At 47.9% G+C, this 22,677-nt stretch overlaps 1 protein-coding gene across 2 annotated transcripts in view; it reads left to right on the top strand.

Moving 5' to 3' along the window:
* LOC138447677 (C-type lectin domain family 4 member G-like) overlaps positions 1-22,677 on the top strand; it is a 473,303-nt gene that overhangs the window by 118,819 nt on the left and 331,807 nt on the right. For both annotated transcript variants that reach the window (XM_069603941.1, XM_069603940.1), the window contains one exon: positions 12,771-12,821. In XM_069603941.1, the coding sequence (XP_069460042.1) occupies positions 12,771-12,821 (51 nt within the window). The remainder of the gene's footprint in view (positions 1-12,770; positions 12,822-22,677) is intronic.

The raw sequence follows: 22,677 nt of genomic DNA, 5'->3' as shown, positions 1-22,677 counted from the left end.
ATGTCAAGGGACTAAATTCACCTGCCAAACGCAAGTCTATCCTACAGAAGCTTCAGAACGACGGTGCAGCTGTGGCTATGGTACAAGAAACCCATCTGCTGCCGGCAGACCACAGCCGCCTGCGCTCCCGAGACTTTCCGAAGCAAATTTTCACGTCTGGGGACTCCAAGAGGGGTGGCACAGCTATCCTATTTGGGAGGGGCCTGAACCCTCAGATTCTGGACTCTATAAACTAGCCGGAGGGGCGGTACATGGCGGTGAAATGCCTACTACTAGGACAACTGTACCCTATAATCTCTGTATACGCACCCAATTCAGGCCAGGCGCTGTTCTATGAATCCCTGAATACAACCCTCTACCCGTTTTTGGAAGCCAGATAGTGATTGGAGGGGACTTCAATGGGGTCCCCGACCCCTCAAAAGACAAGTCGCACCCACCCAGTGCTGGAGACCTCACCATAGCCCTGGCTCTCCTACAACTATTTAGAACCTTGGGAGTTGTGGATTCATGGAGAGTTCTCCACCCATCCGAAAGAGACTTTTCCTTTTATTATTATGTCCACAGAACCTTCTCCAGGATAGATCTTCTTCTAGTGTCTCCACAAATCTTCATGTTTACCAACAATGTGACAATTGGCTCCAGAATCTTGTCTGATCATGCCCCGGTGACCCTGGAAATCCAAGTGCAGGAAACAGCTAACCCCCACAGCGCAGATGGACTCTAGATGATCCGATTCTCAACGGGATGCCACTCAGAGATGCGATCGCAACCACGATCACCAATTTCTTTAAGGAGAACCCCAGTGAGGACACCTCTACCGCCAACACTTGGGACACAATGAAGGCAGTAGTGCGGGGTGAACTGATAGCGCAAGGAGCGGCCTATCATAGACACAAGCGTCAAACTCGCCAGGGCCTTGAGGAAGATCTTAAAAATGCAGAAAGGACCCATAAGGAGAAGGGCTGGACCCCTAAAACTCAGCGGGCCATCCGGATAGCACAGAAAAAGATCGAGGCCCACTATGCTGAACACACTGCCCACCAAATGGCAAAAGCAAAACAGTTTTATTATGCTAAAAACAACAAAGCAAATAAGCTGCAAGTGGCCAAACTTGCCAAGGCGAAGAGGAACAATATAATTGTGGGCCTGCGGGACTAACGAGGCAAGGTCCATTACGTTGACCAGGACAAACTGCAGCTCGCTGCGGCCCACCTGACTCATGTGATGACCGCTACAGCGCGCGCGACATGGAGGAATAGAAGGGATACTTACGGGGTGCAGCGCTTCCCCGGCTAAAAAGAACAGCCCGTGACTCTCTGGAGGCGCCGATTACTGACGAGGAAGTGGACGAGGCAATAAAAGCTCTTAAATCCCGAGCCCCTGGCCCTGATAGCTATACAACCATGTTCTACAAGATTTTCAAACCCCAACTATTGCACCTTTGGTACAGTTGTTTAACTCTTTCAGGACCACGGGCACTGTAACCCCGTCCATGCAGGAGTCAATTACGGTCTTACTACCTAAACCTGGGGGCGATCCGAAGAACCCTGCATCATATAGACCCATTGCCCTGCCCAACATAGATGCTAATATTTACTCTAAAATCCTGGCATCTCGTCTGGCTCGATTCTTGCTGGAGATAATCAGTGCGGATCAGATTGGCTTCCTCAGACACCGCTCCACGGCCGACAACATTCGAAGAGCCTTGGATCTGGTGGAACTCGCCTCTCGAGATTCCCGGGAGTTGGTGCTCTTGGCCCTGGACGCGACCAAGGCATTTGACAAAGTGGATTGGACTTTCATGAGGCTCACCCTTGAGGCGTTTGGATTTGGCCCGGAGTTCTGCACCATGACGCTGGCAAATTACAAAGCCCCCAAAACCCTTCTCAGAGTTAACGGCACCCTCTCCTCCCCCATCAACCTAACTTGCGGAACCCGACAAGGATGCCCGCTGTCACCACTTCTCTTCGCTTTAATTATGGAACCGTTTGCCGAGCAGATCAGGTTGAATCCTGCAGTCTTTCAATCAGGCCCAGCGCATCACAAGCTGGCCCTCTATGCAAATGATGTCCTCCTGGCTATCACGAAACCCCGCTCCTCCCTCCCTCAAGCCTTGGCTGAGATATCGAGCTATGGCAGGGTCTCAGGCTTCACAGTCAACTACCGGAAATCAGTCGCCATGGGAGTGGGCTTGACCCGAGAAGCCCTGGTCCCGCTGTGCCCAATACAATGGTCGACCAAAGGAATTAGCTACTTGGGAGTTCAGATCCCGGCCAGTCCAAGCGAGACTTATCGGGCTAATTTTCCCCCATTATTTACAAACTTGGAGGCAGACTTGAGACGCTGGGCGACACAGTAGATATCGTTGATGGGCCGTATTACAGCCTGTAAGATGAACTTACTACTGAGATTTCTGTATGCATGCTCCACACTCCCGGTGCCGGTTCCGGCGCCAGCCCTTCAACGCTTACAGAAGAAAATGCTGCAGTTTATTTTGAGGGGGAAAAAGCTCAGGATCCCTATTCCACGATGCTGGGCAACGTGAAATTGGGTGGGCTCGGGGTCCCTGACTTGCAGAAATACCAAATGGCGGCTCACCTGTCTTGTATCCAATCATGGCAAGTCCTCACCAACTGCCCTACATGGGTGGACCTCAAACAAGCGCAGTTGCCCCTCCCGCTACGCTTTCTCCGCAATGTCCCCCCTCCGGAAAGGCGACAGTGGCGGAATCTCCTGGCATCCACCAAACACACCATTTCGGTGTGGGACACGGTGTTGAAGCAGAAGAGGATCCCGACGGGGCTCAGCCCCCTCTCCCCAGTGTTCATGAACCCGACCTTCTCTCCTGGTCTGTCTCCCCGGAATTTTAAGGCCTCAATTGCAGGAGGCCTAGAGACCCTGGGTCAACTTTTTGAAGGGGGCCAACCCTGCACCTTTGAGCGATGCAAAGAACTCTTTAGGATCCAGGAACGAGATAGGTTCACATATACCCAGCTACGCCACTGGTGCACCCATCCACAGACTCGCCAGGCGGCTACTCGTCCCCCCACAGCCATCGAATTGACCCTTAAGGAGCTCCCGCCCCGAGGAAGAATCTCCACTCTATACAAGCACCTCCAAACAGACTTCCTAACCTCCAAGACCCGGTACATGGCCCTATGGGAGGCAGACCTGGGCCATCCAATTGAAGACCAACAGTGGGTTGACATCTGGTCCCGGGCTCACACCTCCTCATCATGCATCACAAATAGAGAGTGTGCCTACAAGATCCTCCTCTGGTGGTACTACCCTCCCCTAAGACTCCACCACATGAACTCCACGATCAACCCTCAATGCTGGAGGCAGTGCGGCCAGATAGGCTCCTTCTTCCACCTGTGGGGGTCCTGCCCCAAGGCCCAAGCCTTTTGGAAACAATGCCTGGCGACGACAGCGGACATCACTCAGGTGCGTCTGCCCTTGGCCCGCGAACCTATCCTCCTTGGAGCACCGATCCCCAGGATCTTCCCCAGGTCTGGCCCCAACGCTACACTATTATCACAATGCTTACTTGCGGGCAGGAACGTGATAGCCCGCACCTGGAAAACGACAGAAGGCCCCCTCATGCCTTTCTGGTGGATGAAAGTCTGGGACATCCTGATCGCCGAGAAGGTAACCTGCATCACTTTCGCAACATCTGGGGTCCGGTATTGGAGTATGACCAAAGGTTTCCAGCCCCAACCTTCAAGCCCCAACTGGCCAGGAGAACTATTCAGGATGGAGACCCCCTACAGGGAAGTGAAGAAGGAACTTGAGACCGAAGGGTGGGGTGGGATAAGCGTCAAATGGTATTACTGTATGCTACATGTCGCAGCTGATTAAGCTTTGTATTGCCATAACCTGCCTGTTTAAAATAAACACGTTTAAAAAAAAAAACAACCTCTCTGCATACCTTTTTCACTCCATTATTTTTAATGTAAAAGTGGAACTTTATTATGAGCTCATTGGACAAGGGTTTGATCTTCTTCAATTAGATAAATACCAGGCTCTCCGAAAGTGAGGTCATCCCAGGCTTTGTTAGGATTGCCATCTGAAAAGGGTGTAAAATAGCTAGCTCCTTTATTATTAATACAATGATGCAGGTAATCCATCTCAGAAAGGTTGATCTGCTAACCAGACCCCATTCCACTAAACTCCATGCCAAAAGAATGGTGTACACCAGTGCCCCCCTGCATCAGTATTCAGACCTGCAACCCCTGCTCTCAGCCACGTCACTGTAGTCCATAGGTTGCATTACACATCTGTTCCAAAATTAACATAATTATGATTAACTACCCACCTAGTGGCGGTATAATCTCAAAATATAAGCCATGTCTATTTTGGTTACTGGGTTGGTAGTTCACATAATTATTAAAGTCACATCTGATTTGTAGCATACAAGGTCATCCCTGTGAGCGCAGACAGCTATAGAAGGCTATTTGGATTCCAGTGAATGAAAAGTGCAGAATGCATTGCACTGTTGACTCTCTTGGATGAAAGGTAACACCGCCCTTGCCAGGCCTGTGTTCTCCCTGCTAGAGTGTGGCATCAAGGAGCAAACAAAGCCACATTCCCTCTAGGTGTGGCTTCAAGGAGCAAACAAAGGGGTGACTGCAAACCAGAGAACCGTTGAAGCTGCAGGTTGGGAAAGGGGTGGAATTAGGACAGTCAGGGAGCACAAGTTCCTCCATCTTACTTTGCACTTTCCAAAGCCCTCCACTCGAGGTGAAGAAGGAATCATCCAAGGCAGAGGGAAGATCTGTTCCCTACTACTCCAAGGCGACATCGGGAGTAACCTCTGATGTGGATCAGGACCTTGTACTCTGCACCGGAATGTACTGAGCTGGGAGAGCAGACCCTGAACAGAAGCATCCAATCCTCGCATTCCCCTGAGTGGGCCTCACAACAACGGCAGGACCAGACTAGCCAAAGCTCTCTGTTCTACCGCACTGAACCAGTCGCTCCATGTTCACGCACCTGGAACAGTAGGGAAGTCCCCGGCACTGGTTGCTACGCTCCTCCACCACTTCGAACTTCCTTGAACTTTCAACCAGCTCGACACTGCTTCTTGCCTAGCTAAAGCCTGTCACCTGCTCATCCCGAAGTGACTGCTCAATGCTGACTCCCGAACCAAATCACTGCAGAATCACAGGCCGAGTCTACCCAAGGTTTACAATCATGGCTCGACCCAACTCGCACTTGAACTGCAGTTTCATCGATTGCACATCGATGCGCCCAAGATCACTACTTCTATGACCCTTGCCCGCTGATTCGAGTGGCTGGAGCATCACTCATAGACTCTTCCCGATGGCTAAAGCTTGACTCAGCCTGGCTAACTGTCTAGTGTTCCTGGGATCACCCCCAGCCTGCATCCTTAAGAGCCACCCTTCTACCACACAGGACACCCGCCTTCGCCCCTACTTGACACCCATTTGCTGCTTGGGACCATGCAATCCAACGTGTCTGATCTAAGCTTGATCTGCTCGCATCATTGTTCGACATCAGGTCGGACTGCGTCAGCCTACCAAGAATGGAATATAGGCACTGTTGACTCTGAACTACCCTGGGTCCTCTTGGACTCTAGAGACTGGCTAGTGTCACGATCGCTCCTCTTTTCATCCAATATATCCAATATATCCTCTTTTCATCCAATATATCCAATATATCCATTTTGTGGCTAGTGAATTACCTACCATCCCTAGAACTATGCTCCGGGTTGGGTTTTTGTACAGTGTTTTCTATTTGCGCCTTGAAACACTTGTGTATATCATTCTTTCTATTTGCAGATGGTGTGTTTGATTAAAGCATATATATTTTTAAAGAACTTTGATTGAACATTTCCTTTATTTTGGACTGTGGATACTATGTTGTTTGGGTCACTATGGGTTTCCCTCTCTTGAGACCATAGCCTTCCATTGACCCACGTTACCACAAAAGTCGAAGGAGGTATACGCCTTAACTGTCCCTGTTTTGACTTTATGATTGCTTTGTTTTTTCAGTTTGTAGAAGTGTGATGGCTGAGTGGGCCATTTTACCCCTACTCTGTTGCGGAATCCAATTTTTCACAATGTTCCCACCACTCCCTGAGGAACAAGTCACTCATGCTAGGCCGTCCAAACGCATGGGCACTTAACACAAGAACAGGGATTGGAGCCCTTAAAGCAGGTTTGGTTTCCTTCAATCTCATATGGCATTTTGCTTGTAAAGGAGGGGTTTTCCCACTCCTTCTTTGATTTACTTTTGGACCTTTAAGGACTTAAGAAATAATTAATTTGGAGACTTGGGACCCGATTTGTGGAAAAGTGTGCATTTATCCCACAAGGGCTGCACGCCGAGAACAACACTGCGTGAGCATTAGGACAGAATAAAGAATGCACACTCTGAGATTTCATGGAATTGTTTTCGCAAAGTAACCGTATTCGCAAGTCACAGCCGGAATTCCCATTACACGCCCCCGACGTAAAGCAAAAACAGCCAGAACAGCCACCTTTGCGTGCTACCCCGGGCATGAATAGATCCACCCGTCAAACAGTGCACGGTAGGGTAAAGGCACAGAACACCCCAGCAAGGCTCTCAATTCGGTCAAACGTGGCGTGCAGCCAGGCTTAAGCTTTCAGCAAGTGATGCAGGCAGGTTCTTAAGTACAGTGTTTCCTCAAAGTAATGTCCACACACTATGCTACACTTGATACCTATACCAAATATACATATAAATAATAACAATTTGTACTTTGAATACTTATTCAACGAACAGTGAATATATATATTCTAGGTGGTACCACACATGACTTGAATCCTGTAATAGATGCACTAACTGCAGCCAGTTTTAAATAGGCAGGTGGATTATAAAGTGAGGTGTAACAGCATAGAATAGATATAAAGGCAGGTTAGTTGTGAACAGTGGCAGAATATTTTCTTTAGCTTAGATAGATATTTTTGAGTGAGGATCCCCCCACCTGGACAACCTTTAATGGAAAAGCTAGGGAGTAAATTATGTTGTATTTTACAGCCCACGCTAATAAAGTTCAGTAACCTTGTGCTTTCTTTTAAAAGGTTCTACCACTTAAATGTACCTGAGAGGCCACAGTAGAGCAGGATCCAAGATGACTCTGGGACCCCTGGATGACTCCTGAGGTTAGACAATGCTCTTCCTCGTCACAGTACCTTTGGTGCCGTGGCAGAGTTTCCCGGCTTTACTCGACGATTCACCCGAAGAATGGACCCCCTTTGGAAGAAGGAGCCGCTGGGATACTGAGTCCAAGAATAAAAAGGAACCAAAGTCTTTCTGCAGCAGTTTGGCTCTTTGCTGTGCTCTCCTTTTGTCGACAGTTTCTCTGACTGTAGCAGTCCTGTGAAGATTAAACTTGCTGTGGGCTCCTTAAAGGCTTGGCAGATGAAAGTAAGACTCCTGGGACCCTTCGATGACTTTGGGCGGTGACGGGTGCATAGGTCACTTTTGGTGTCGGGGTTCGGAATACAGCGGTTTTCCAACTTTTGATTCTTTGGTGCTGCCACTGCAGCACAGACCTCTGGATGGATTCTGGAGACCCGGACTCGACCACTGGAGTGGACCTTGGACCCTTACCAAGTCTGGACCCTCAGGATGGCTTTGTTCGCTTCTGGTGGCAGGAAACCCACCGACAGACCTGGTGACAGCAAGGATGTCCTTTCAAATGTTCTTAGGTAGTTTGGAACATTCACAGCTCCGAGTGTCCAGCAGCACTATGCCAGGGTACCTCCTCTTGTGGGCGGTCAACACAGTAACAGCTTCCAGCAATCACGAAATGCACCTCCGGATCCTGGGTGACACCAGTGGACTTCTCAGGCTCGAAATGTCTGGCACTCCTCTTCTATACTTCAAAGACCCCTTATCCGGAAGGCTGGCACACAGGACTGGCTTCCAGGATACTTCGATGAAGAGCAATAGCTTTTGCAAGATGGTCCCTCGTAGCTCAGGAAGAGGTCTCCTTTGCAGGCCTCTCGGGATCAGTCCTTGGGAGAAACAACAGCATTTGGATTACATTGAAGAAATGCAGCAGCAGACTTCTCTGGAAGCTGGTCTTTAAGGAACAGCTTCTTCTTGCTTCAGCTTCGACTTCAGCTTCTGAACCAATTGGTAAATAAGAGGTCCTCATATATACACATCCGTCTCTCATTCACTCTGGCTGAGCCAGGCTCAGTCAGCCAATCACGCAGAAGGGCATTCATGCAGGTAGGCAGCTAATCAGGCTCACATACATTCAGTCCATTCACTCCACCCAGACACCCATAACAAAGAATGTGTATTGGGTCAAACACCTAGCCTTTCAGCACACTACACTGCATTCATGCCACTTTTAGTCAGGGCTGTCTCATTCATTGTGTCACACACACAGAAACCAGACACCCACAGCAGAGAATGTGAGTTGACTCCCAACTCCATTCACACAGGTCTCACCCCTAGTGTGTACCCACAACACACACAACACCTGGTAAGGCTCCAGTCAGTCTGCCAGGAGGCAGCCCCAGAGCCATATATGGTATTTCCACCCAACAGCCAGTCAGGGGGAAAGGCAACAGGGACATATGGTGTTTCCACCCAACAGCCATTCATGGCTTCCTGAACTTTGGGAAACAAGGTAAAAGGCATTAGAAACCAAGAGGCCACAGTGGCCATCTTGCCTTCTATCACAAATCCATTGATTCCTATGGCAGGGTCTGGGTGTCCCAAATATGGAGGACACTCAGAGCCACTGCATGAAGCTGCCACCAGCCCCTACCCTGCTTTGTGGGCAAACCACAGCTGGCCCAAAACACACACAAGGGGTACAAGGATGTACCCCCACCCATCAGGTGCCCTAAGGGTATCCCATGGGTGTCATTCATCATAAGATAAAGTGGATTGGGTGAACTATGAACCCTTTTTGTTGAAGATTAGGGCAGATTTTAGGAAGTGGAGAAGCTCAGCCATATCCTGGTTCAGAAGGGTGGAAGTGATTCAGATGAATATTCTGTTCAGCATGTTACATTTGTGATTTCACACGCTTCTGCTTCGAGTGTCTTCACTGGTCTGGAATTGGTCTGGAATAGATTACATAAGGAGTTTTTAAATTAGCTTCAGTTCTAATTCCCAATGCTTTTCTTTATCGATCAAAAGTGGAGGGTGAGCTGACGTAGCAATTGTTCAGCACATGTTGCAAGAATCTCACATAGAGACATCCTTAGTCTCGCCAGAACATTATGATCTCATTTTATGTATAATAGCCCAATAGCAAAAACTTTAATTTTGGATCAGTTTGTCGTTTCGAATGGGAAAGAATGGGTGAGAGAAAGCAAGGAGATAAATGTCTTCCTGCTGTAAGGAAGGCAAGGTATCAAGGTAGGACAGACACAAGTGACCACAGTCAGGTCAAGGGTGTTTATTGAACTCTCACAAAAGTGTGATAAACACCTATCTAAACCTAAATCTAAAGATGGGAGTAAGCTACGACCATCAAATAATAAAGAAAGCAGTCCTTGTGGAGTCTTGTCAGCTAACAAAAACTATTGCCAATCCTTACCAATCCTTACCACTAATTACAAATATTGTGGGGTAATGCTCATGAAATGATAAGTCAGGATGTTGGCCTCCCTTCCCCACATTTTCAGCACAGGACAAGGCGGTTTATTCGAGCATAGCACACTATCGGGCTTCTTCGGCACAAGGACACAGTTCCATTACCAACATCAGGGCCTTCTGTGCCCAAGTATCTTATGTTATCAAAGTCTTTTGATTCAGAGGGCCAGATGTACCAAAACAAACAAAAAGTTCCTTTACAAAGATTTAATTCAGTTGAGTTAATCTTCACCCCGGATCCCCCTCAGCTGGGCTCGGATCCCTTTTACACAATTAGTCTCCCTCAGCCGGGCTCAGACCAATTTCAGCAATACCTTTTCTCGGGTGATTTACGGTTCACCCCAGATCCCCATCAGCCGTGCTCACATACCTTTTACACAATTAGTCTCTCTCAGCCGGGCTCGGACCAATTTCAGTGTGTATTAGTTATCAAAGACTTTCGAATGCCCATGCGGTTTAGCTCGACCCGTTGCGTTGCAGGACCACTTCAATTTCACAGTTCAACAATTTTACACTCTCATTTGGATACCTAACAGAGAGAGCACCCACGTGGTGCCGGATCACTCTGTATATGTTATCTATCTTGGTTTCAAAAGTTCAGTCACTCCTTGGATATTAAATTATGTCTGCATTGTTCATCACATACGCCTCATACTCGTCTTTGCAGATTTCTTCATACAATGTTGTCGCTCGCAACCTCGGTTCTAACACAGACCAGTCTGCTACCATTCTCCCCGACTCACCAGCTGTGCTGACTTTACTGGCACTGCTTTGTTGTGGGAGTCAAGGACAGTACCACAGCAGTAATCACTCCTCCCCACCTTTGCTATCAGTGCAGGAGGGCCTGTGTACCTTCAACACACACTGCACCGTTCTTCAGCTTTAATTCCCGGTCTTATGTTTCTTTTCCTCAAGATCTCTTGTAAGTCGCGGTTCTTCTCCGAAAAGGTCAAGGGTAATTCCCTCCTTGAAACCCTCTCTGGTTTGTCGTCTTTCTCCTCGTATTAAACTGCCATCTCATACTGCTGCTTCCTCGTGTGTCTTGCCTTTCTCAGCAGGTGCTTTCGTGCTTCACCTCTTATCCATGTGGGGAAGTGTGATGGAAGTCAGGTGTGTGTAATTATCAGTAATTGCCTAACTCTGCCTGACCCTTGTGTTGGGACATGTCAGGTATACAGCTTGGGTGTTAGTACATTTTATCTTACAGTGAGCTGTCCGTGAGAAAGTGTTTGTTTCGGTAAAGGGGGAGGGGAATTCCTAAGTATCCAACCTGGATGGGGAAAAGGTGTTAGAGGAAAGGGGAAACCGTGAAAGGACGTCATTTAGGAGTGACCAGGGGTCTCAACTGCAACCCCTGAGGTCTCCCTTGCTATACCGAAAGAAAATAAATAAAAGGAATGTCTGTTTTTTATGTCTGTTTTCTTTTTTTTTTTTGCAAGCACCTGGGCTGTGGCTAGTGCCATGTGGCTCTTTGCTTCTGAAGTGGCTGGCTTTCTTGCTCAGGCCTCTTAAAAAAAAAAACACAGTTCCACAAGTCTAACACTTTGAGCAGTGACCCTAAATAAGAAAGAACAGGAATACCAAATAATGTGTCTTTCTGGATTTCTAAACAATAATTGCTAGACTCATTAAAGGCTTATTTCAGGCACACTTCAGGGTGTGAGTCACTGATTTAGTCTGTTCTTAAACACCTCAACTCAGCCTTTCATTCTTCTGAGGTCGATAAATGAGTACCAACACAGGTTGGGTGATATTGTATGTATATTTCTGCTATATAAAGCGCTTAAGCATAAGTGCTATATAATAACACATCATTATCATTTGGCCATGGACGTCTTCTCGCATTCACAGTAATTTGGTAATATGGGCCTATACACACTGATCGTAACGATACATATTGTGAGCCATTCTTGTATGAAATTTATACCACATTATAGTGATTTCGTAACCATATTTTTGTAGTGTACTTAGGAACAATGCTATGTGATCCCACTTCCTGTTTTGTCAAGGGGTGAAAGGTCGTGATCCATCACTTCCCACAATATCTCTTCGGGGTGGGGTCAAATTACATAATTTCCTGTGATGTCATCAGAGGCCAAGGGTCGTGTGATATCACCTCCGCTACCCCTGCCATTTTGGTGAAATGACATCCGTGATACTGCGTCTCATTGTCAGGTGTCCCACTCCCACTCACCAAAGACCCCTCCTCCAGGGGATACTCCCAAACTGGTCCACGCCCAGGAACTGGATCCCAAAGCGATGGCTGTATCCTGGCCACTGGGATGACTGATCCCCTGGGACTAGCGGGTGAGACACTTTCTCGTTTCTCACACTGCCTTGCAAAACTGAATTTACTTTTGATTACACAGCTGCAGAAATCAGCCCTTCCTGGCCAATGCAAGATGTATTGTACCAGGGTACCTACATAATCTGGCCACTATAGACATTAGGCAGGATTCTGGTTTTGAGCATATGCAATATATTAAGACCTTACTCGATTGGAACACTATATTGCAACAGGGGACCCACTTGATGGTCCAGGAGTGGTAGAATATCTGGAGGAGGACACTTGCTGCCTCGTAGAGCACTCAGAAGCAGAAGACAGCTTATAGCTAAAAACCCTCCATACTATAGTGGCTCACAGCAACCTATTCACCAGTTTATTGGTGTGGGTGTGGGGAAAATAAAATGGAGTATTATTATATGCCCGTTGATCTTGTGCGTACGGTGTCCCATTTTGAACAAAAGTAGTACATGTGGTTTCAATAATATGCACAATATATAATTCCCATTCCTCCAATAAACTATGTCACCCCATTAAAAAAGATACACCACTAACATATTCATGTGGCTTGATAATCCACCACCTGTTGCTGGTGGTACTGTTGTGGGTCAAGCTAGCGACTGCGGCTCAGTGGAAAAGCTCTATAGTCCCTATGGCGATGCAGTGTTTTGGATGGTTGCTTGGTGGTTGCCTATGAGCAGGTGTCATTTTCTTTATCTGGAGGACAGGCTCTCACAGTTTTCCAGAATGTAGTAGGGGAAAATGTAGTTCCCTTTCTCGAAATGTGTGTCCAAGGCTTGAGGCTTGTTACGGGTTTGGTCTCTTGAGCATAATCGTTTATGCAGTGGGCTTATTAATGTATTATTTTTTTTTTCAGATCAGAGAGGTTCCATCACAGAAGCAATACCCTCGAGACCACCTGAGCCTAGTAAGTCATTACCTAGAGTAATTAGCCGAAGTGAAAGGAAATCTGATTCCTTACTGAGACACAGGAGGCCATTTTATGGAAAGGCTGTATTGGATGGACAGAGGGCATCGCTTATGCTTACACATGTGTGGAAAAAAGGTGTAAATACAAGCAATATTGCCTTTACACCTTTTTTGCACTAGGAGTGCAAACAATGTAAGAGCTATCTACTATGTGCACATTGGCAGGCAGCATTTACAATCGACTACTATGGAATCCACCTGCTTTCAGCACATGACAAACACAGATGAATTCCATGGGAAGGCGTTGTTGTTACACCATGAGAATGACATGCTGAAGTTAAACGAAGGGTTTTTAGGACGTGAGGCAAGAAGGAGAGGTTGAAACAGCACTCCTGTACCGTAAACCCACTCCACCTCCAGAAAGTATTAAACTACAGAGGAGCATAAAAGAAGGTGTGAAAACAGGGGTAACAGCTTTACACCTGTCTTTAGCATCATTTCTTACTCCCCGGGTACTTAAAGATGAGCCCCAATGTGGTTTTAATGTGGTCATATGACAACAGTTTTCAGCGCACTGATGAGAGCAATCTGGTCCAGCCATTACATTTCTGTATAGAGGCAGAGTATGGGAGCTGTGAGGCAAAGCCTAATATTCAGGCAGTGCTTTTTTGCAAAACAGAGCATAAAAGTGAAAACTAAAGGTGATTTTGTTCAACATGCTGTTTTATGAATTAATTCTTTTAGAAACGGCACACCCTACACCACCTCCCGCCTTCAAGGTCATCCGACCCATGAAAAGAATGTCATTTGATGCCTTTGCCTTCACCTACTCTCCTCCTTCTACTCCCGCGGCTGAATCCCACCCTGATACAGCCCTCTCTAACTTTCATCTCAAACACTCTTGACATTCTTGCACCTGTCATGAGAGTCCAACTGAAGCCTGCCAAAAAGTGCAACTCTTGGTACGACTCCGATCTGGCTGCCCTTAAACGCAAGTGCAGAGCAGCGGAACAGAAATGAGGATCTTCAGGTTCAACCTAAGACAAACTGGCCTGCTGCCTTCTGCAAAGGCAATATAGACTCTGAATCCGCTCCAAGAAAAGAGACTACTTTTAAGCCTGCATCTCTGCGTCATCTAACAACACGGCCGAACTTTTCAATGTCTGCACAGAACTGGCCAACCCTACTGCAGCCGCATCCTCTACTGCACCCACCCAGGTCCTTTGTTCGGTCCTGGCCGCAAATTGCACCACCAAAACACAGGACATCCTGTCCTCTCTCTCGTATGCTCCCGCTCCTGCACCAACATCTCATGGGCCCCCCTCGGCCGCCGCCACTCCTCGCCCTCTTCTCTCCTCCCTCTTACATGTCACACCGGATGAGGTCACTAGGCAAGTCTGGTCTATGAAAGCCTCTTCCAAACAGGTGGACCCCTGCCCCTCCAAAACCATCAAGGACAATATTGACACTCTTGCTCTAGCCTTGGCTGACCTCTGCAACCTCTTTTTTGCCACTGGAGTTTTCCCCTCTCCTCCCAACCACTCTGTGCTGCACCTTCCTCTCAAAAAACCCTCCACTGACCTGTCTATTCCAGCAAACTATCACCCGATCTCCATCCCCGCTTTCCTGGGAAAACTCCCTTTCCTGGGAAAACTCCTGGAGAATCTGGCTTTCACTCAACTTACCCTCCTCACTGAATCTGTTGGTTGTCTCCATGACCATCAGTCTGGCCTGAGAGCATCCACAGGCACGGAAACTGCTCTTCTGGACACCCTTGAAGACCTGCTCTCAAATCTTGACTCTAACTCTCCCTCTGTCCTCTTTCTTCTTGACCTCTCTTCTGCTTCCTATATGGTAAACCACAACATCCTGATCATCTGTCTATGTGATACCCTGGCAATCACAGATCAGGCCCTGGCGTGGGCTCACCTCCTTTCTCTCTCTGAGTGGCACTCCAAGGTGGAACTTGGGTCCTTCCTCTCCTCTATCACTCTCTCTACTTGTGGTGTCTCCCAGGGATCCAACCTATGCCCCTGGTTCTCCAATATCTACGTGGCCCCCTTGGCCACCAGGATCTCTACCTTTACCACTAACTTTCAGTGTTGTGCGGATGACACGCAGCTCTATTTTAGGCTACCCTCAGCCTCCTCCTCCTCCTCGCTCATCCCTGACTGTCTATCCGCAGTTCAGTCTTGGTGTGCTGCTCACGATCTCTGCCTGAATGCCAGTAAGACAGATATCGTCCTCATTGAGACCCCTGCTCTCGCTTTCCCACTTTCACACTGGCCAGCCTCCCTGGGCCCTGAGCCCTCACCTACCAATGAGGCAAAATATCTAGGCTCATCTTCGACAACACTCTCTCCTTCTCGTCTCACATCTTGGACAGCTCCAAAATGTCCCACTATCAACTGCACCTCCTCAGAGTTATTCTACCTTTCCTCACTTTCTCCCAGAGGCTCACCGTCTCCAGGGCCCTGGTTCTCGCTAGGCTGGACTATTGCAACAGCCTCTTTCTCAATCTTCCCACTTCTACTATCCGTCCTCTGCAACTCATCCAGAACAGAACTGCAAGACTTATCCTTGGCCTCAAGCCCAGGGACCACAGCTCTCCGGAACTGAAATCCCTCCACTGGCTCCCCATAGCTGCAAGGATCAAGTTCAAGACCCTCTGCATAATCCACAAGGCTTTCTGGGGCCTGGGCCTGCACTATCTTCAAAGCTCTCTTTCTAAATGCTCTCCCTCTAGAGTCCTCTGCTCGTCCTCCTCCAACTCTCTGCGGGTGAGCCACTTTCGGAAACAGAGATTTGGGGGTAGATCTCTATCCTTTGCAGGTGCCTCCCTCTGAAACAGCCTCTCTGCCCCTCTCTGTCTTGTGCCAGAGCACCTTAAGTCCCGGAAACTCTTCAAGACCTTCCGCTTCTCTACCTCCTACTCACTCCCTCCCCCTGCTAACCTCTGTTCTTTTTCTCTCCACCTTCTTTCCTCCTTCTCCTCCCTAACTCAGTTTTTGCTGATTGGTTGCCTGGTTCACCTCCAGAGCCTTACAGGTCCCAGGCTCCCCTGTCAGTTTTTTGCACTTGCCTCCGGTCCGCTGCACTATGTTCTGCATTACTGCACTTTAGCTTACGCTCCATGAGCAGGGCAACCTCTCTGCACTTAACCCAGAGCCCTGCTGGACTGGACACGTTTGTTCACCCCCACCCTCCTTCCTCGCACCTCTGTCTGTACGAATATATGACCTAAATGTACTAGGACTAGTAAGTTCGTCTGTCCTGCCCCCCCTGTTTTTGTCCTCCCTCCCTAGCTTGGGCGCAGCTTTAACACTTCATGCACTTGCACTAGGATAAATGCTGCCAGGCCTAGTATGCTAGTTTTCCTGTTAGATCATTCGGAAACTTCACGGCCTACGAATGATTACTGTACTCCCTTTTTCCCACACGCCTTGAAGCACTTTGAAGCACTCCAACTTTGTACAAGCGCTGTATAAATAAACAATTACAATTACAAATCTGTGTGACTTTAGCACCTGATGCAATCCTTTTCCATAGGATTCCAATCTTTTTGACAATTGGCTGTGGGGGAAATGTGGGTCTTAAAAAAAGGGTAATGATTTTGTATCTCCATTCCCCACCCGAGTCCATTTACAAGTACTGACAAGGTGGTGAAGGGGCGTGGAGAGGAAGTAGGATCCCCGTCGTGCTGACCTTTTCCACCTTGTGAGTGCGCTTCATTTTACGCCTGCTTGAGATTTTCATGCTGCTGTAAAACGTATTGATCCTATGGAATCTACCTCAAATTATCACCTGCTAAAAAGCAGGCGGATTCCACACAAATCCATTAGTAAATGCTGTCTTGAAAGTGTAATTTGTAGGCAGCGTTGCAGGCTCCTTGCGGGTAGTATTTTCTAATGGATTCCTATAAAATACACAAGTCTTGACCAGCTGCAAAACCGAGGTGTATTCAGGAGTGGTCCATTAGTTGTAAGCCTGCATGAAAATCTTATTTAGGCATGCAACCAGGTGCACTGATGAGATGGAGGACTGCATGGAGACGTAAAAGCATTACGCATCAGTTTTACACCTCCATTTAACATGCCGCCTCATCTAAAATTAGGCTGTTTAAGGAAAAGATTATGTCCCACTACATTGTGTAATGCCCGTCATATTTTCTGTATATCTGTGTTGTATCAATGTGCATTGTTTTGGGGCCAACGTTTTCATATTGTTGTCATATGCAAGTTTCCCGAATGAGAGTGCATTTGCAGTACTCTTTATTTATGTTTCCGCATGGTTTGCGCATGCTTGGTCTGAAATTTGAGCCTGACTGTTGAAGCTAGTGGAATACTGCGGGTCTTTATGCGTCTTTTCTATTTGTATGTTCTCAGAGGTTTCATAGGAGTTTGTGTATTTTCCATGTAATGCTCAGTTGATGGTATAACCAGTGCTTTTTCCATGACCTCTTCATTCAAGACACCTGTTGTCCATGGAAGAAAGTCGTTTCGTATTGAAATAATTTTAGTTTTTCCAGGAACATGTTGCAAAATTGAGGATCTCAGATATGACTGATCCAATTCTCTCGATTTTATTTTTGAGCGTGCCGGATCCCCTTAGGAACCGGATGGACGACAAACCTTAATAAGCGAAAATTGATGCTTTTGAAATATTAGGCTCCTAAGAGTGCCTTTGGGCCTATAGAAAACTCCTGTAAAAACATATTTCAATCCCCTTCATTATGAACATGAACACATTGATCACCTTTCACCAAATATGTCATGTGTCTTAAAACTGGGCTCAACTCTTTTTCTGCATAATGGAGAGCCTTTCAGGGATCACCCACCATAACTCCCTCCCATCACCTTCCTCCCATACAGGTGGCAACAAATTCTATGACAAGACTGGAGGCGAGCATTATGCTTCAACTTCTTTATTTACTACCCTTCAGCAGTTTCAGAAAACTATCTGAATCAACACAACAAAATGTTCATATGTCCATATAACTTTCACTTTCAAAAACTACAAATCCCAAAGTCTCTGTAGTCCTTCCAGCTCAGCTATGACCACATCCTGTCCCTGAGCTCCTCCTCTTCTTTTACTGCTCTTCATGCAGATAAGTCACATTCTCTTTACCTCCCAGTTAATGTGTATACTCATTGCAGTATCATATGTTCTAGATATGGTTCGACTTAATATATCATGATAACTCTTACTTGATATAGATTCAGCGAGTTTAGTGAGGGAGCACGAGCAAAGCCTCAGTTAGCTCGTTAAATGAAATAGACATATAGCAAGCGCGTCGGCCGACGGGCGTGTTATTCGAGTTTTCTCGGGGGACTGAGTACTATTTAAGGAGCAGTAGGAGCTCCGGCGGCCGCCTTGGCCCCGTGCCGTATTCCCAGTACTTCAGGGGTGCACTGGCGCTCCCTGAACCCGCATTAGACCTTTCCCTGGAGGGTAGAGCGGGCTTCGCTCAGGCGCAGGCCCCCTCCCTCGCAGAGGCGGAGCTAGGCGCCAAGCGCGTGTAGCCATAAGGGAGGCTTACGCGGAGCGCTCCGACCCCCTCCTTCGCGGGGGCGGAGCTCGCCGATGCCCGTGCCGCATCGCATTTTTTCTGCAACGCGGACCAAGGCACCGGCACCACCGTACGCTTACAAGCAGAGGACGGCTTCAGGAGCTGTATCTTCTACCGCGCGCGGAGGCGTTTGTGCTTCTGTACATATAAGCAGCCTCAGGAGAGAGTCTGAGAGAGGAAGCGGGCAGCAACAGCTCCCGTGTGAACTGTGCCAGCTACAAGCACTCGCACACGAGGCAGAAGCCTCACTAAAGACAGTCGGTGAATCTAAGCCACCACAGGCATAATAAACATTTAAGTAGTCTGGTGCAGAAACAATTATAAAATAAATAAATAAATAAATAAAAGACAATATTAATATCAAGAGTTCTGAACTCTGAAAAGCATCTGCTAGGAAGTGAGCAGCGAAGACACCTTCACACAGGTATTAAGGCACAGAGCACCCCTTGTCATGTCGGAATTCGAATGGAGTGAGGAGGAGCAGTCCCTAGACTTGGCTGCCAGCTTCATGGAGGTGCTGGGGAATTCCTTAGTAGATGCAGTGGCTCAACGGGTGAAGCCCTTACAGGAGAGGCCGGAGACACTAGAAGCAATGCCTCATCAGCCTAAGGAAAGCACCAAGAGGACTCGCAGCTTGCCCATTGAACCCTCGGGAGCAGGGTCTAAGGGGGGTATTCAGGCCCGCAAGAGAAAAGCCTCTACAGACCCCCAGGGCCCTATGGATGGGGCGGATGATAAGGCCCCGGAGGTCGCCGACGCCTTTGTGAAGCTTAAGAAAGCATATTTGCAGCATCAGGCCGTGCCGGACCTCATGACCCCCTCTCCTGGGGATGAAAATAAAGGAGATAATGACCTGGGCTCGGAAGAAGAGCCAGAGGAGGGAGACCTAACCCCTCAAGAGCCGGAGGAACCAGTCGAGGAAGACTCGGCAAAGCCCAGCGGGGGAAAGAAGGCCCGCAAAGAGAAGCACCTTGAGGAGGAGCAGGACGATATGTTCGACCCGGATGCCATTAGAAATCCGAGATCTTCCGACTGGCAGCCTTCTCCGAGAGTGGCTCAATATTTGACAGCAAGTCTGAGAAAAGCTTTGGATAAGGAAGTGAGACAGCGTCTCCGAGCAGAATGCCCTCGACCAGACTTGCCGTGGAAGGTGGCGGAAGCCCCCGAATTGGACCCCAAGATGCTCACCTTTGTCTCAAAGACCAATAAGGACCCCTGTAAGGGGATAGACAGATCCTGGAAAAGCTGCCAGGAGAAAGTCCTGGACTTAGCCGGTTCTCTCACTAAGATCATGGACTTAGCAGAAAGGGCGAGTGACACAGGCGAAGAGGTGGACCCAGAGGCCCTAGCAGGTTGGGCGCAAAGAGCAGTTTGCCTCCTAGGAAACGCGAACTGCGCCATAGCCTCCGAGAGAAGAAGAGGGCTGCTTCTGAAGATAGACTCGAAGCTTAGTGATCTAGCATCCTACGAGGCCGAGAGGCAGCTCAAGGCCTCTTGTTTGGGGAGACATTCGGGAAGGAAATGGGCCACTTTGTAGGCACTTACGCTTCGCTGGAGAAAGCACAAGCATCCATACGTAAGATCTTCTCGCAGAGAGTTTTTGCCGGGACTGGTCGCCACAGGGGTTGCTCGACCGGTCGCCAACAAGGAGGTAGAAGACCCTCGAATCATAGACCCCAGTATTGGGAGAACAGGCAGCAAGACACGTTCTTCCCGGCCAGAGGTCGCAATACCAGAGGGCGAAGAGGAAGATGTTTCGGACGAGGCCAGGGGTTTACACCAGGTAAGAGCGATAGCCTATCCTCCAGTGGCAGGGAGGACAAGTATGTTCTGGGGAAACTGGTGCACGCTTTCCAGCGATGCCTGAATTTTGCAAACCGTCAGAGGTCTGCAGATAGAGTTTATTCAGGACCCAGTACAGACTACAATACCCCAGCGCCCGCACCTAGCGAAAGCGGAGCAAGAGGCTCTCAATACCGAATTAGAGCATTTAGAGAAGAAAAGAGCCATAGAAAGGTGCCCCGGGGCCCCAAGCTTTCTCAGCAACATGTTTCTCGTTCACAGGAAGGAGAAAGTACGCCCAGCAATAAATTTGAAGGAATTGAACGGATGGATAGTCTACCATCATTTCAAGATGGAGGGGATCCATCAGCTCAGAGACTCCCTGTGGGAGGGAGACTGGCTGACCAGATTAGATCTGAAGGATGCCTACCTTACGGTTCCAGTGCAGGAACAGTTCAGGAGATTCCTAGCTTTTCGCTGGAAGGAGCAGTTCTGGCAATTCAGGACAATGCCATTCGGGCTTGCGTCAGCGCCTTGGGCATTCACGAAACTGATGAAACCAGTCGCCGCAGCCATCCGAGAGAAAGGAATTCAGCTGATTATATACTTGGACGACCTCTTGCTTCTCGCAGAGGATCGCCAGGCGCTGGAATATCAGACGAAGTTGGTACTAGACCTGTTGCAATCTCTGGGGTTTCTGGTAAACACAGATAAGTCGGATACAAAGCCGGCGCATAGGTTGGATTTCCTCGGCTTCGTCCTGGAAACAAGGAAAGCCACCCTGGAGCTGCCAGCAAGGAAGATACGAGATATCAAGACAGAGATCAGAGCATGTCTGGCAAAGAAAGTGATTTCTCTAAGAGTTCTAGCGAGAATAGTGGGCCTCCTGGCAGCCTCCATACACCATTTTTCCAGGTCCCTTACACTATCGAGCCTTACAGAGGTTAAAGATAAGACACCTATAACAAGGGTTGAGATATCATCAATCGATACCGCAAGACAGGGTCGGACTGGGACAAGAAATAGGCCCGGACACTGAAAGAAAAGTGGCCCACCCCTCGCCTCACAAAAGTGGCCCACCCCTCGCCTCAAAAAAAGTGGCCCTCAAACCATCATCTGTGAATCGTGTCAATTTACGACTTTACAGAAAATGCTACTTGTGGAGCGTAATGAGTTTCCCACATTACATCACAGCTCATAAAATATCGGAACTTTGCATACAAGAATGAATCACGATATGTATCATTAATATCTGTGTGTATAGGTCCATATTGTCAAATTACTGTGAATGCAAGCAATCGTCCAAGGCCAAATGATAATATGTTATTGTATAGCACTAACGCTTAAGCTCTTTTTTATAGAACAAATTTGCATACAATATCACCCAACCTGTGTTGGTACTCATTTATCGACCTAAGAAGGATGAAAGGCTGAGATGGACTTGCTGGGATTCACACCTGCAGATCACACACACACATCGCAGTAGCGAGCGCTCAACTCACTGAGCTATCATATCAAATATAGTAAAATGAGCAATTATTATTTGGTGGATACCATTAAACTGGTAACTGAGGTTTAACGGCAGACCAGTTAAGTTCATCTGCAGGTCTGGTGCAAATATGGCTGCATTTCGAGCCTGCGTGCATCTACTTTTCAGGCTTCAGATCAGAGGTTGGCAAAATAGGCAAAGCAGCACACTCACAGGACATCCCATACTCTGATCACTCATTACCTGATACATGCAAACAAACATCCTGAACAGCATGCCAGAGATGGGAAAAATAGACACATTACAACAAAGCATTCATTCATTGTGGACAAATGAAGACTAGTCAATGGCCACTTGATGTGCTATTGTCAAATATTTCTCATGTAGTCCGTACGGTGTATTACTACTGTAAGTCATCAGTTATCATTTACATTCGCTAAAATATAATGGAAAATGCATGTTTTTTGCAAAAATGTGAGCCGTTTTTCGAAGGAATGTTTCTTGCTTGGGCCCATTTATACTGGAGCGTGTTTACTAATCACAAGAGAGAGATACCACATACATAAAGATCTGTTGAACACATGTGCCCTCATTGATGCATTTAGCAACACCTCTCTGCGGCTTGTCGTTTTAGTGTTAAGTGGATGTAAAGACCAGGAAACTGGAGCTCGGCTGTGTAAGCAACAGGAAGGAGAAAGGATGAGAACTCAGGAGCCAATAAATCACGCTTTTTTTGGGTGACCCACTGACTGACCACCCCGGCGTGCGAACAAACACCGAAGAAGGCAGAGCTGCCAGGGTGTTGCAAAAAATAACAATGTAGGGCACCTTCGAACACATCCAACCCCCAGTGAAGGATGTAAGGAGGAGTGTCTCCTAATGTTACATTTAGACTAGAGCGCAGGTCCCTTCCCTCCACCCAACAGGCCGCCTTTGTGCTGCGGTGCACATCCACCCCGTCGAACAACAAACATGAATGACCGTGGTGACCCTTTCAGTGTTGGCCTTTTATGG

This window comes from Ambystoma mexicanum, chromosome 3q, assembly GCF_040938575.1.
Source record: "Ambystoma mexicanum isolate Mex_15411 chromosome 3q, UKY_AmexF1_1, whole genome shotgun sequence".
Classification (NCBI taxonomy): Eukaryota; Metazoa; Chordata; class Amphibia; order Caudata; family Ambystomatidae; genus Ambystoma; species Ambystoma mexicanum.
The sequence above is the reverse complement of the archived record's forward strand: the minus strand, read 5'-3'. Positions and strand labels throughout refer to the sequence as shown.